General features: G+C 43.4%; 1 protein-coding gene across 2 annotated transcripts in view; it reads right to left on the bottom strand.

Annotated features, from left to right (window-relative positions):
- Nucleotides 1-16,395, bottom strand: part of klf8 (Kruppel like factor 8) — a 51,417-nt gene that overhangs the window by 13,807 nt on the left and 21,215 nt on the right. For both annotated transcript variants that reach the window (XM_066646163.1, XM_066646162.1), the window contains exons 2-3: nt 16,025-16,132; nt 2,132-2,600 (exon numbers count right to left, since the gene is read on the bottom strand). In XM_066646163.1, coding sequence (XP_066502260.1) covers nt 2,132-2,600; nt 16,025-16,075 — 520 coding nt within the window. In that variant the 5' untranslated portion in view covers nt 16,076-16,132. The remainder of the gene's footprint in view (nt 1-2,131; nt 2,601-16,024; nt 16,133-16,395) is intronic.

Consider the following 16,395-nt stretch of genomic DNA (forward strand, 5'->3'; position numbering starts at 1 on the left):
ATGTTCTTTTTCAGGAGGGCTGTTAATTCAAATGCCTTGAAATACCTCAGCTCTCCACAGTTAAATTAATTATATAATTTCCCTGCGTTAAGAGAGCTGGTTTTAAGTTACCAAATAAATGAGTACTTCTTAGACTTGATTAAAAATGTTTGTCTTCAATCCGAGTCCTTTAGCGTCAAGTATTTTGTCCTGTAATATTGAGCATGTATCAATACTAAGCATTTGTGTCATATGACTACATGCTGATGCTTTTAAAATATTAGTATTTTGAATTTTATACAGCCATACAGGTCACATACATTAAACTTTGTAAAAACTAATACAGGAAAAATAACAGGTACAATGTTAATCTGTTAACTTAACTATTTTAATATGCTACAGCATGGGGGCCCAATTCTGACCCTGGAGATTTACTACTCTGCAGAATGTAGCTGTAACCCTAATCTAACACACCTGATCCAGGATTCAGGGCTCTGGCTATTAAAGGCAGGAGTAGTGGATCTGAACCCTAACACCAGGATTGGACAGCCCTGAGCTACAGCATAGTGTGTGACACTAAATCAACTCATATTTTAATGAACATTTTATAGTGTCCTTAATATTGCCTGATGATCAATTTGACTGGCAAACCTGAAAGGTTTGGCTCAGCATCACTCTGAAATGCAGCATGTAAAACATTTGTATCATGTCACGCTCTGTGAACAGATACATTTTGTATTTTGGAGAGCCTTTTTTAAACTACCACTTTATATTGTGATAATTATGCTAGTTTGTGTTTTGAATTGTTATAACAGGCAAAGTACAGCTTTTCTGAGCTATTCTTGAATGTGCTTTGAAGTCTAGTAAGCCCACGTTGTTCTAACAAAAGTAAAAACCTGAGCTCTACAGTTCAACCTGTGTATTACAAACAATATCACAGGTGCTTGTTTTTGTTTTCTAATAAAATATTAGTTCCACAGTGCATTAATGCAATTTATAGTCTAAATGAACAAGCTGTCTGCACTGTAACACAGAGGTGAACACAAGCTTAAGAAAGTATTGGAATTGAACAGCGCTAAATCTACTCTAAATCTACTCTATATTCTATATTCATTCATTGTCTCTAAGTGCTTATCCAGTTCAGGGTTGCAGTGGGTCCGGAGCCAACCCGGAATCACTGGGCGCAAGGCGGGAGTGCAGTCCTTCGCAGGGTGACACACACTCACACCTATGGACACTTGAGTCATCAATCCACCTACTAACGTGTGTTTTTGGACTGTGGGAGGAAACCAGAGCACCCTGAGGAAACCCACGAAGACACAGGGAGAACGCACCAAACTCCTCACAGACAGTCACCCAGAGCGAGACTCGAACCCACAAACTCCAGGTCCCTGGAGCTGTGTGACAACAACACTACCTGCTGTGCCACCGTGCTGCCCTAAATCTAGTGTATACTACAACATTAAAAAAGATATATACACATATACTGGTACTGATTCCAGGGTTTCTGAATGATTGAAGACATCCCAAAATAACTACAGACTGTGAAGTGTGTTAGAGAGTTTAGTAGCGGAAATGGCAATTATGGGTTAAATTAAACTCAGGTGGACTCTAATAAAAGAGACTGAGCCCTACGATTATGTAAAGAAATAAGTTTTAAAGCATTTTTTTTGTAACATATAATCATAACTCAGCATTCAAAAATACTTCTTGTTTGAATAATTTTGTTATTTTATGGTAACTGTTGCATAGTATTAAAAATGTGTTTTCAAGAGGCACTGCCTTTTGCCAGGCTGCCACTGTAAACAAGAAGCTGTTTTCAAAGACTTGCCTGGTTAAATAAAGGTTAAGATATAAATAAATAAGCAAATAAATAATTGTAATTATTTCAAATTAAAAATAATAATAATAATAAAATAAAAACAGAAGTGAATAATAAAAAATTTACAATTACAATTTACATGCTACACAAAAAACCCTTTAAAACTTATTTGTACAACTATTATGGCCCAATACAAGTGGCAGCAGTTCTCTACAAAGAGCATGAGTGCTGTCAACTACCTGACACCAAAGCAGTGTGTTCTATACTAAATAAAACAATGAGGTGGGAGAGAGCGCGAGGGAGAGAAGCAGATCAGATCCACAGTCATACCTGATCCTTCAGAACGTCCATCACTTCCTATGAGGGGGACGGTAATGGCGGCTGTGGCCACTCCATCGGTGGGCATGGTTGTGTAGACCACAGGCAGAGACTGTACCACGACAGGGATGGTCTGTAGCTGACCCACTTTGCTGGGCATGTTGACGGAGGGGATGGTGTGGATGACGTGTAGAATCTGCTGACCGCCCACACCCTGCGTGGAGGCCAGGATGGAGCCCGGCGATAGCACTGCTGGAATGGCCGTCCCTGTGGCAATGCTGGCAGTCACTGGAGGCAGATTGGCCGGTGCGACCATGGGGGCAGAAACAGGCAGGGAGGGGCGGGGCTTGTTGAGTGACAGGTCCACAGGCTCTGTCTGGTCGGCATCGGCCGGGTGTGTGTCGATAACGCAGAGGGGAGGCGGAGAGGACTTGAGCTTGAGGTCCGTCGGCTCAGGGCACTCGTCTACAGGCTCTTGTTTCTGGAGAGAGGTAGAAAACACTTTTTTTTAATGCTGACTAATTATTTACCAAATTTCGCTACAACTCCCATAATTCCACCCCCACCCCACAGGGCCTAGTGTCATATTTGCGGTTTTAATTAGCAACGTAACTACAGTGTCGCTACTAATGAGTTCAGAAGGTAGATGACTTTTTAATTATGTTGAAGTATGTATTTCATATTAGAAACTAACTCTTTTTTGCTTGAACACACAGCACCTGCTTCCATGTTTGATCCATAAGCTGCACATTAACATGGGTTTTCTCTATTTAAACGCCTGTGCCTGGTGCTAAAGCTCTCCCAGAAGGTTTAACTCTGCAAATGAAGAGATTCTAATTCAATTTCATTAAAACTACACTTAAATATACGTGTACACACACGCACACACACACACACACACAAGTTCAGTACATGGACAGAGACTACAGAGGAGAAAAGAAAGAAAATAAAAATTTACATAAGGAACGGAACTGAAAGCAGAAGTTAAGTCAAAAGAGTAGTGCTGCAGGACTCAGCTAAGAGAACGAAGACCAGGAAGGAAGAGAAGGCGACAAAGACAGTAAGAAGTTGACAGAATCAGATGCTAGACAGGATAGAGAGGGGAATGAGGAAACTCAAGAGTAAAAAGAACAGAAAGAAGGAAACCAACCGAAATAGTAGATGCTGAAGAAGCTGAGACAGGTCAGAAGTTGAATGGAAGGAGGGGAGAAGCAAACTAAATAAAAGACGAGGTCATCAGCATGTGACTCTAATGGCTGGGTTATATGGAGAGCTGAGCGCTGGGATGTGCAGCAGCTCCTCTAGCCCAGAAACAATGGCAGGCCTGATGGGGCCTCAGTGCCTTAGAGGAACAGGCCTGAGCCTGGCACGAGTCCAGCTCAGTCCAGCCGAGGGCCGGCCAGCCACAGACGCACACATACAATGTCGCACTCACTCAACTCCACGGACATGGAGATTGTGGGTTCGCATCCCGCTCAGGGTGATTGTCTGTGAGGAGTTTGGTGTGTTCTCCCCGTATCTGCATGGGTTTCCTCCCACAGTCCAAAAAACACACTTCGGTAGGTGGACTGGTGACTCAAAAGTGTCCGTAGGTGTGAGTGTGTTTGTTGCCCTGTGAAGGACTGCCGCCTCTCTCCAGGGTGTGTACCCTGAACTGAATAAGCGGTTACAGATAATGAATGAATGAATGAATGAATGAATGAATATTCTATGGAGATATACAAAATAAAAAATCCCTGTAGATATATAATTCTGTTTGAGCAGTAGCCTGTATTTCAGTCTGCTGTTAGAAAAGGAAAACAGCATCAGCTCTACACCAGGGCTCTTCATCGAAGCAGTCACTGTAAAATTGCTACAAGGCAATAAAATAAATAAATAAATAAATATAAAATATTTTAAAAAGTGTCCATGTGAAGTGCTGTTAGCTTAGATATGAAATACTTTTTTTTAATAAAAATAACTTTAATGGAAGGCCTAGCTGTAAGATCTTGCGCAGAGAGGTTTCACTTTGCAGGACACAGAGTGCTGGGCCACAAGTGCCTTTGAGTATTCACCCAAATCTTATTAGGTCAACAGTAACCAAACAACACATGGCAAAATACAGCCTGAGTGAGCTAGCACCTCTCTCTCTCTATGGGCAGTATAGTCATGCTGAAGTATCCAAGAGAAAGCCCTTTATGGGTTCAGTGCAGCTCCGTATATGTGGATCCACTGCAAAATGCGCAGACAATCCCTAAAATGTGTCAGATCTTTGTGGTTTTGTAACGAAGCTACTTGAGTTTCATGCCCTAACAATGGGATTATCCTAGTTCTGCTTCATGTGCCACAATCATGAAGGGCCACAACACAAACACAAATGCTAGAAGTAAAGGCTACAAGCCAATGAAATTGGCTACTATGAGCTACCCAACTCCATTTATTCTTCTTATGGAGAAAAAATGTTGCACGGCTGAGGCTAGGTGCTGCGAGGGAAAAAGGCAGAAAAGAAAACCAGAGAGGGAGTGGGCAAGGCACAGGAGCAAAACAGAAAGAGAGACAGAAGAGTGGGTGGGAAAGGCCTCTGGTTGCCATGGAAACTGGGAGGTATCAGCTGACTCATTTTTCCCCTTCACTCCCTCTTTCCCACCCCCACCCTCTTTCTCTCTCTCTCTCTCTAGCCCTCCAGTCCTCCACCCTGTCACCTCACCCTCTTTCTATCCCCACCCTTCCTCCACTCCACCTTTCTGCTCCTTCTAATCTCTCCTTTCTCTCCATCCAGCTTTTTTTTTCCACTCCCTCCCCTGTGCTCACATCACACAGTTGATTTTTGTTTGAAAGAGAAAGGCATCCATACAGTGACCTGATTCTTATCAGACAGCTGCATATGGTGTTGAATCGAGTATAGTGAGTAGCTTTTTGTCAGCTGGATGCTAAAGACACAGATGAGTCGATGTGAGAGGTATAATAAGACATATCGTCCCTATCCAAAGAAAACATCTGTCTCAATTTTTTTTTTAGTTTACTACATTATTTGAACCCAGCAGCTCTCATTCACATTCTGTACAACTTTCATGATGAATGGACCAATAGAAGTGCTCCAAAATGACTTGGAAGCCAATATTTTTACATTGACTTCCATTGAAAATTAATGAAATGTTTTTTTTTTGTTATGCTAATGCATTTACATGAGATATGAGACATTATATCAGTTATGAATCCTATAGGTCAGTCTCAAAGGGTTCTAAAAAATATAGAAATAAGAATAAAACCCCAGAAGAAAAAAGAAAAAACATCTAATCCTACCATTCAGAACCAATTAAATGACTGGATGGCCTACCTGTCTGTCTACTGACCTAATTCAAGACCTGCCCACACTTGCGTGCTCTGCAATCTGCAAGTGTACTCATCTGCGCATGCGCAGGATCTTTCACATTTCTCTACACATACACTGCTAGCAAGCTAGTTGCACAAGAATGGAGGAGGAACCTACAGCTATGCACCTACAAAAGCTTGCACCACTAAACAGAGACAGAAAACGGAAGTCGGAATTAGACAACGATGTGTGGTGCTCATTTTGCCAACACTTTCTCACTCATGGACTCCTCCAGCTGTTGTTAATCAGTGTACATTCAGGTATCTTGGTGCATGGGCTTCAGGAAGTGGGCTGAAAAGGAGGGGGTGGGAATTTTTCTGTTGGAAACACTAATGTACACTTGTTGATTGCTACAAAATTACATTATCCAGCTTTAAATATTCACAGACATCTGAAAAAAGGCACAGTTTTAGAGTAAATATGACATTGGATTAGGGGGTTTGACTAAGGCCGTGCGGAGTTATAAAAATAAAATCTAGAGTTTTTGTGGTTTTGATTTTGAAATGATGGGAAAAATCCAGAAAGTATAAGTATTGTTATTCTTTCAAGGGTTACTACGGTAAAGCTCACTTGTAATAGTCTATGATTGGTTGTTGCCACCACAGGCACTCATACTTCAAATGACAGCCAACTAGTTAAACTAGTAAGCTAATCTTAGGAGACAATGATAGAAGAGCATCCCCAAGAATAATAGCCATCTTTATTTTGTGTTTTTCCCCACAAAAAAAAAACAAAACAAAAAAAAAACCTTATCTAACATGATGTGATGGGAAATGCTCTAGAGACTTGCTATATCAGAAATGTGTATAGTGGTGATAGGAAGCAGAGAGTCTAAGCATTGAAAGCCTCAACAAACAACCTTGCTATTTTTATAAGACTGTTACAAATATGCCGTCTGAAGACAGAAACACTGGTCTGCAGTTATACTGTTTTTTGGACTTATGTCTTTCACCACCATAAAGCTCTCTACAATGCACCTCTACAATCTCACCTCAAACTACTCTGCAGGGATTTGCTTTCACCTCAGTATATGTACAAAAATCGGAAGAATTCTCCTTTGCCTGTATGTTGAGATAGTAACTGCATTAAAAATAAATAAATAAATAACATTTTTAAATGATTCAGGGACTGCTATCAGACACAGTGGGCAACCCTGCGCTGAAGTGATTTGTGAGTCCATATGACTACATGTGGAGGACAAGATCAGCTTTGTAGCCCTTTCAAGTCTACTGCTTGATCCTGATTCTCCTGAACGGTCCCACTACAGCAGCCTGAATCCGCAGGATCAGCTCCTTCAAGACGGAGGAGATGGAGGAGGGAGTTTCTTTAAGTAAAGGCTGCCAGTGAAAAGAGAGCGGCACTCTACAAAGCTGTCTCTCTTCAAGCTAAGCTTTTACTGCACTGCAGAATGAATGAGTGAAATATTGTATGGGAGTAAGAAAGAAAATAAATGGATTCAACTGTTGTCTCTCTAGTTCTACCAAAAATTAATAAATATTAAAAATAAATAAATCCACCAGCCTCATTGTCCGATAGTACAGTGAACCTCACAGTGACCAATAAAGGGTTATTCGGGGAGAAGGGAACCAACTTTACCTTCTGTAATGTCAACTAATTGGGTTATGGTAAAGATTTAGTACATATCTTGTTCAGAAATGGCAGTTTTAGAATTTTCATATTAATATTTTACTCATGATTAAGGTCGTCACATGTTGCTGTTTGATCTGTCAATAAACTCAGAGTACTGAAGAAAGCTCATAACACCCAAATTCAAACACAGAATGAATTCAACTGCTTAATAAATACACAGCAGCCCATGATAATGTTTATGGGGATGATGGCTTCAAATAATCAAATACTGACAAAACTAATAAATCTTCATTAATAAACAGGTGAATTGTAATATGTTCCAAATCCTTTCTCCTCAAGACCAACTGTTTAACTTCTTTCAGTTCTTTCTGCCATGTAGCAGACTCTCAGTAAAAATGTCAATGTCCTATGTTCACTGAAGCTCATAGCATTCAATTACTGCCCTCCAATAAAACCCTGCTCCTATTACAAAACAATTACTATAAAATACTATACAACTATTATCAACAACTGACAATACAGCCGTGGTCTGTTGGTTAGGGAACTGGACTTGTTTGTTGCCGGTTCGATCCCCAGAGCCGGCAGGTCATGACTGAAGTCCGCTTTGAGCAAGGCACCTAAACCTCAACTGCTCCCTAGGTGCCGTGGCTAGGGCTGCCCACCGCTCCGGGCATGTGTGCTCACTGCCCCCCCAATGTGTTCACTACTGAGTGTGGGAAATGTGTGTTTCACTGCACGGATTGGGTTTAACTGCGGATAAAAAAAAATTCCTGTATGCAAGCACAGTGGCCAAAAAAGTGATTCCAATTCTACAACAGTTCTCTTACGGCTATTTCAAACAACATGCACATGGAATCGGCTTATTGTTTCATATGTAGTTCATTAGCCAAAGTGTGTTTAGTGTAATTCACAGTGTAGTGTTCTGCAATGTGCATGCCTAAATCTTTATACACTGCCTGAGACTAGGTAATATCAAATATATAGGCTTACATACAGTAAAAAAGCTCCAAGTAAATGTGTTTTTTTGTATCAGTAGATATTCAATGTTGTTTAAGTTGTGCCCAATCAAAAAGCACATTGTTTTTTTGTTGAGTCAACAGACATATTAAAGTGTGAAGCAAAGTTTTAAATGTAACTGTACATTTTAAAAGCTGGTAGCTTACATGACTAAACTGCAGTGTAAAATTACAAAAGGAAACTTGGGTGGCCCAAAATGTTTTGGCCAGCTGACTACACATTGAGTAAATGCAATAAAGTTCAAATTATTTGACTCTCTAAGGTAAGGCACTAAAGACGTGGCTGAGTCGGCTTGGTATGTTGGCTGTTTGGCTGTCTACAGTGTGAGGTGTCTGGCCCACATCTCAGGGGTGGGGCTTGAAAGCAAAGATACGGACGATAAACCGAAAGAGGTGGAGATGTTGTGAGGGAGAGGCAGCTGAGGGAGATATTAATGCCAGAGCCTGCAGCCCTGCCCAGCAGAGAGAGGGTGTGGCAGGCAGCCGCACCCTGAGACAACTATTCCAACAGCCGGGAGGGTGAGTGATCACACTCCGGCAAAAGAAAACACACACAAAAATCATATATATATATATATATTTCTGCATGTTGATTAGAAGAAAACAAGGCAGAGATGCTATTTTGTGGCTTTATCAAAGACTCCACAAACTTCTGTAAGCACAAGTCACATCCAGTCTCATTCTCAATGATCGCCTGTTCACTCACTCATTTTGTCTAACTGCTTTACCCTGGCCAGTTTGTGTCATGTTGCATCCAGAGCCTACCTGGAATCACTGGTCATGAGTCAAGAATACAACCAGGCCACATACGAATGCCTCTTTCACACATGAACAGCAGTGAATTTCTAGAGAAACTTTAGAGTATCAGTCCAGCGATGTCCCAGAGTGGTGTTCACACATGCAACTAACAGTGGGTTATTTTCTGTCAGACACGATCTCGCAGCGGGAAATGAAACACGGTGTTTAGGTGTGGCGCAGCGCCTGTATAGCATGTGCAGGACAAACTCCAGAAAATTTAAAAGAGTTTTTACTAGGGTACGAGGAGTATACACAGCTCCTCCGGGATTATTGTGCATGTGTGAAAGAGGCATAACATGCATGTTTTGAGTGTTGGACAGTGAATCCCCTGGAGGAAACCCACAAAGAAACAGGGAGAACTCCTTACAAACAGTGACCCAAGGCGGGGATTGAACCCAGGACCCCTGTGTGGCATCGTCGCTACCTATAATACAGCTGTGGTGCCTAGGGTTGGGCGGCATAACAATAATACTGCCATTAAAATGTGGAAGGTATCTTAAAATGAGGGCGGTATTTATGATGTGTGTGGTGTGTTAAATTTTGGTTCTGTGTCTTTAAAAGTCGGCTAAAATGATCATGTGCATTTAAGAGAGCCACAGGGAGGGGGGCACTGTGGGGAACGGCTGGAGAAAAACACAAGCCCCAGTAGCCTACCACAGTGGTAAGTTTAGCGCTGAGTTTGGGGTAAAAGAGAAAGGAATTGAGCTGTAAACAGATATAATTCTCAGAAAATCCTTCACTTGACATTGTGCTCACAGTTATATCCTCTACATATGGATATACCTATGAACACTTTACCAGTGATGCTTTATCCTCTAAATATGTGTGTTTTAAGGCACAAATCACTGAAAATCTACTGTGCTGTGCTAAACCACAAGTGCCCGTTATCGCCAGCTGTGCTTCTAAACAGTGTTTACCGTCATATTTCACTTATTTTCGAACTTTTCTGTTCCTTCAGCACAAGTTGCTGAAATTTGCTCTCCCAGTAATGGGGTTTTATCCTCAACACGTGTTGGTGTGCCCTATCAGGCTGTATTTAGCTAAATTCAATCGACTTTATACTCAAAGATATAACGCTCAGCAACCTGACAGAGCATCCCCTCCCCACGGTAATACCGTATACCGAGATATGATATTGAGACGGTATTACGGTATGAAAAATGTGGATACCGTCCATCTTTGGTGCTGCCCCTACCCTTTTCACAGAGGAATTAAGCTATTCAAACTGACCCTGTGCTCAGGGAGTCCAGAAGATTTTATCACGACTGTCTGCCTAAGCCTTTTCCTGTATCAGCTGAAGGTTGCACATAGTTCTTCTCCCTATCTGAAAATGTGAGGTGATGTTATGTTCCCACAACACAATAAATATCATATATCGCCTTCCTTGGTTTTGGCAGATAAAAAAAAGCCATTTATATACATCTATTGTGGCATAAATTCCTGTCTAACATTTAGAGCACTGTTATACAGTATACTTACGCTGTGTCCGAAATGTCTCCCTACTCACTATTCCGTATATTCCTCACTATACAGTGCACTAAAATAGGGAACTGAATTCAGGAGGGTTGTGAACAATGTCAAACACTCATGCAGGTTTTTAACCAAACATCAGAGTGCATTATGGGTATCTGCTATCCACTAGTGTCAGCTAGTGTACATGTGTGTCACATCTTGACACTTTCTGGTTTGTTTTCCCCTTTCTATTGGGCTCTCTCTTTGTTGTTTTCCTATCCCTGCACATGGCTTTGTTTATGTTCATTCCTAGCTCCGCCTTCGTTCCGCCTCTTTGTCATTGTCTCTCGTTATCCGTGTCAGGTGTGTCTAGTTAGTTCATGTATTTAAGCCCTCTTCCCTCACTTCCTGGGATCGGTCATTTTGAGTTTTGATTTTCTCGCTTTGTTTGTTTCATGGGTTCGTTGTGTTTGTTTCTCGCTCACGTTTCTTCGTAGTGTTTCTCGTTTGTGTTTTCTCGTTCCTGCTCGTTAATGTTATTTCGTGTTTCTCGTCTAGTTCGTTTGTTTTGTTATTTCTTTATTAAAATTCCGTGTTGTAGCGAGTGTGTCTGCCTCCCTGAATCTACTCTTCACACCCCCTGACAGAATGACCGATCAAAACAAGGACGCAGCCAACACAGCTCTATCCCTGGGTGAAACCATAAAGACCGCGGAGGATTTACTAAACTTAAGGACTGATGATCAGCCAACAGTTTTACAATCGGTCATGGGAGTACCCAGCGAATTTGAGAACGGACTCAATTGCAAGGGATTTTTATTACAGTGCCGACTGTACTTTAAATTCTTGACCTCTCCTGCTCCACCTGAAATTGTTCAGGTCATCTTTATAAAATCCCTACTAAGAGGAGAGGCGTTGCAGTGGGCAGAAAAACTAATAAAAGTAAAGGCCCTTGAACTCACGGTTGAGACATTTTTAAAACTGATCGAGGAAAGATACTCACAGCCTGCTCCCGAGGACGTCTCTACAGAAACCCCAGCTATGGAGCGCGGATCTACCGGTACCCCTGCTTCCGAGGATAAACCCCTCAGGTCCGGGGAGTTTTTTGGGGGGGCGTTATGGACAGGCGCTGTTAGCCTCATATCACAGGACATGGCAGAGGAGGCTAACAGAGGCGCATCTCAGGGGGAACTACGGTCAGAGAAGTCCCTCGAGAGTGCGCCCAAACCCGCTAAGTCCAAAACGCGTGCTCGGCGAGCAGCACGAGCACCTGCCTCGCTGGGCGTGTCATCTCCTGTTCCTGGAAGAGCGGCACCTCCGGCCGCGCCTCTCTTCTTGCCCGCGGCACCTCTGTCCGCGCCTGTCTCCATGAGCGCGGTGCCTACAGCCGCGCCTGTCTCCTTGAGAGCAATGCCTCCGGCCGCGCCTGTCTCCTTGAGCGCGGCGCCTCCGGCCGCGCCCGTTTCCCTGAGCGCGGTGCCTACGGCCGCGCCTGTCTTCCTCAGCGCGGTACCTCCGGCCGCGCCTGTCTCCATGGACGACGTCGCAGATTCATCTGCCTCCGTGGACGTTGTCGCACGTTCCCCAGTCTTCGTGGACGACGGCGCAGATTCCTCTGCCTCCGTGGACGTCGTCGCACATCCTCCTGACTCCTTGGACGTCGTCGCAGTTCCGTCTGCCTCCGTGGATGACGTCGTCGCAGTTCCGCCTGCCTCCGTGGACGTCGTCGCAGTTCCGTCTGCCTCCGTGGACGTCACTGCAGGTTCCCCTGTCTCCTTGGACGTCGTCGCAGGGTCTCCAGTCTCCGTGAGTACGGCTCCCCCAGCCGCTCCTATATCTGTGACTTTGGCTTCGGCCGTTTCGGCTCCTGAGACTGTGGCTACGGCCGTTTCGGCCCCTGAGACTGTGGCTACGGCCGTTTCGGCCCCTGAGACTGTGGCTACGGCCGTTTCTGCCCCTGAGACTGTGGCTCCGGCCGTTTCTGCCCCTGAGACTGTGGCTCCGGCCGTTTCTGCCCCTGAGACTGTGGCTCCGGCCGTTTCTGCCCCTGAGACAGTGGCTCCGGCCCCAAGGACTTCGGGGCCGATCCCCAGAGCTGTGCCCAGGCTGGTCCCTCAGACATTTCCACGGACATTGGCCAGTCCTGGGCACCCACCAGTTGTTTTTGTTCCTGTTTCTGTTCCTGTTCTGGTTCCTGTCTCTGTCCTTGTCCCTGTGCCTTTGTCTGTCTTTGTTTCTATCCCAGTTCCTGTCACTGTATTAGTGTCAGTCCCTGTTAATGTCTTGGTTCCTGTTCCCCTGCCTAGTCCAGTCCAGTACCCTGTTAAACCCTTTGTCCAGTCTCATGTCCAGTTCCCAGTCCCATCACCTGTCTTGTCACGTGTATCTGCTCCTGTTCCGTCTCAGTCCCCATTTAGTGTTCAATCAAAGGTTCAGTCACGTGTGTTTTCTCCTGTCTTCTCTCGTTTCCCTTTTCCATTCTGTCTTGTTTCTTCTGGCCCCCTCCTGCGCCAGCTCCTGGAGAGTCTCGTTTTTCGCGCTCCGGGAGTTGCGCGTCTTGGGGGGGGCGTCTGTCACATCTTGACACTTTCTGGTTTGTTTTCCCCTTTCTATTGGGCTCTCTCTTTGTTGTTTTCCTATCCCTGCACATGGCTTTGTTTATGTTCATTCCTAGCTCCGCCTTCGTTCCGCCTCTTTGTCATTGTCTCTCGTTATCCGTGTCAGGTGTGTCTAGTTAGTTCATGTATTTAAGCCCTCTTCCCTCACTTCCTGGGATCGGTCATTTTGAGTTTTGATTTTCTCGCTTTGTTTGTTTCATGGGTTCGTTGTGTTTGTTTCTCGCTCACGTTTCTTCGTAGTGTTTCTCGTTTGTGTTTTCTCGTTCCTGCTCGTTAATGTTATTTCGTGTTTCTCGTCTAGTTCGTTTGTTTTGTTATTTCTTTATTAAAATTCCGTGTTGTAGCGAGTGTGTCCGCCTCCCTGAATCTACTCTTCACACCCCCTGACAATGTGATGCATTGTGGGATTGTTGAAGTGCAATGAAAATTGTCCACTGTATTTTCAGACAATACTGCAAAATGGCAGAACCCCAAAATTGTGCACTATAGTGAATAGGGAACAGTTTCAAACACAGTTTTAGTTTCATAATTTGTGAAGTACACCAAGTAGGGAGGTATTTGATAAGGGGCCCAACATGGAGGTGCCAACAAAGCATGCAGAGCGAATTATGAACTACAGCCTGTAACTACAAAGTGCACCTGCATGGGCAGTGGAGATGATGAAATAGAAAAGAAACATAGGTATTTTATGGCTGACTGATGTGCATACTTACAAATCCTGTGGATTTCGTTTGAAAAGAAAATACCTTACATCGTGCCAATAAGAAATGGCTGCGACATTCTGTTAAATGTACATAACTGAGGTTAATACTTAAAGATTGTTCTGACTAGAAAAAAAATAATTAAGAATGGTTTCTGACTTTTTCACAGTAAGCGTCACTAAACTATGAACTCTGAACCTCAGGCTTCGAAGACTGCAATCAGAGAAGTAAAAACCCAGGATCTACTGCATCGTACTGTGAAAAACCCATATATCTAGTCCATCAATGGTGAAAATTTGCTGTGGGTGGACAGGTACCAGGTTTTGCAGCCACATTTGCCTTGAATTCAAGCCCTGACTGGTTAGAAGCACAAACTGTAAGAGTATGTGTGCGAGTTTGTGTGTAATGATGACGAGAAGGATAAAAAGGGTGTGGAGCACATCTTTTGTGCATGAATGCTCCCGTTAGCTCCGGGATGAGTGTGTTCCTGTGTGCACACGAGCACTGTGTGCACTGGACATCTATGGTGGGTGAGTGCGAGTACACACATGTATGGGGATGATAATGATGATGGTGGTGGGAGTGTGCGTGTGTGCATATATATATGTATGTATATGTGTGCGCGTGTGTGTGTGTGTACCCCTGCAGGTATTTGGTCTTCAGTATGTCCCTCATGGCTAAGGGAGTGTATTGTGTGGGTGTGGGAGTGGGAGTGTTGTGAGGGGGTGGGTTGGAGTGAGGAGTGTGCAAGTGTGTGTCTGTGTGTGAGGAGGGGTGTGGGCAGCCTACATCACAGCCTTTCCAACTCCCGCCAGAGCCCCGTTGCCATGACTACAGCAGAACGGAAGCCTCCCTCGATATATCCTATTAGGGCCTAGCCGAGACTTGGAACGAACAGATAGTGAGAGGGACCGAAATGGAAAGGTATTGAGAGAGAAAGACAAAGCACACTTACAATCCAAGTACGAATGCTGTAGTCAGCACTCAGTAGAATTCGGAGGATGGAAAATATTGTTGAAGCACAAGAACCTTCTTTTTCCACGGCTTTTGTGCATTATGTAGACCGCCAAATGGCCAGAGTAGTCCATCAACACAGTACAAAAGCATCGCTGTTGCAACTCCCGTTTTAAATTCCCTCGCGTTTACTTTCATAAAGATTTGGCCTTTGTACCTGCAACGTCCCAAAAAATGAGGGGCACCAAAACGAACCAGCTCTTCTGTTTAGAGATTTGGTACAGGCAAAAGAATGAGGACAGAGTAGTTATGATGCATGCATATCCAGATCAGTACTTCCATTATGGGTGAATGTACTATGCTTTAAGTGTGCATTTAAATGTGTCATTCAGAGTGTAATTGGTTGCTAAGGGCTCATTACTGAATGTGTTTAATCAAATCATTATTAAAAATTAACTGATTCTCATAAACGTCATCTGGTTATATTCCCCCACTGGAAAAAAATGGAGTAAGGAAATAGGCCTTCCACAATAATTATTTTATCAATGTGTCGTACAATATATAAGTGGCCATTGTGTTCACTGGCATGTTTGCTTACATAAGAATGATCATCACCTGTATTTTAACCACTCTCTGTTCTCTTGTTTCCTCTGGTCTCTCTTTTCAGGAGCTGTTATGACAATTTGTTTAAAAACAGTGATTTTATTTTATTTATGGATTATTTTTTAGGATATTTAAAAATATTATATATTCTGTTCCCATGTCTAAATATTCCAAGTAACTAGATTTTTGCTAAAAGTTCACTGCTCTATATAGGGTGTAATTTATTACTGTTTACATGTCATTTATTAATTTTAATATAAGAATTAGATCAGTGGCATAAAATGGTCTTAAAATTACAATAATATCATTTATCAAAATTATTCCTGGGACAAAATATTGATATCCCAAACAAATGGCTATCTTGACAGACCTATAAGGAGAAACCCATAATGCACCCATTTGGTTGGATGTCCGCATACTTGCAAGTGATTATCATTCTCCTTCAAGTGTGTTGAGGCTCTTGGCAAATCTGTGTGACCAAAAGACGGAACTGTATATTTTGCTTACGTTGAAAGCTGCTCATGCAATCCTCACCCACCCAAATTTTTGGTACTGATGGAAGAGCCACATGGCTAATGGGGTTAGAGGACAATAGTGCAATACATTAGAAACCATTAAAGAGGCTTCGTTTTGCTTCGTATAAAACAAGGAACACTATTTACGTTACCTTCTGAGTCTAGCTCTGAAAGACATCCACTTAATTCTCCGTGACATGTGACCACACCTCTTTCAGCCCCCATCCTATCTCCACCCTATCCTCCTTTCACCCAACCCCCCCGCCCCCCCCAGCACACATACAACACATACAAATGGATACTCACCACTGTGCACTCCACCTCCTCTGGCTCTGGCTTGATCTGTATGGATGGCATCTCCTCGGTGGGATCTGAGGTGGCAGCGTTGGATTTCTCAGGACTCGATGTCTGGCACTGGAAAGCAGAACCAGAGCGCAGTTAGCCACATGCGAATCAGTGCAAGAAAGGCATGAAACCGCCTGAGGAGTCTCCAGAATGCAAATCTAACAGGAGACAACACAAAAGCCAGCTCTTCGTTAATCAATGCCTAAGCTATTAAGGAAGTTTGAGTCTAATCCTGAAGGGGAAGGACCTCTCTGGGGTTTTTGTATTATGACAGGAACCAACAAACACAGATGTCAAAGAAAATACAAGTAGGCATAAGGATAGACTGACGC

The sequence above is a fragment of the Hoplias malabaricus genome, chromosome 15, assembly GCF_029633855.1.
Source record: "Hoplias malabaricus isolate fHopMal1 chromosome 15, fHopMal1.hap1, whole genome shotgun sequence".
Taxonomy (NCBI): domain Eukaryota; kingdom Metazoa; phylum Chordata; class Actinopteri; order Characiformes; family Erythrinidae; genus Hoplias; species Hoplias malabaricus.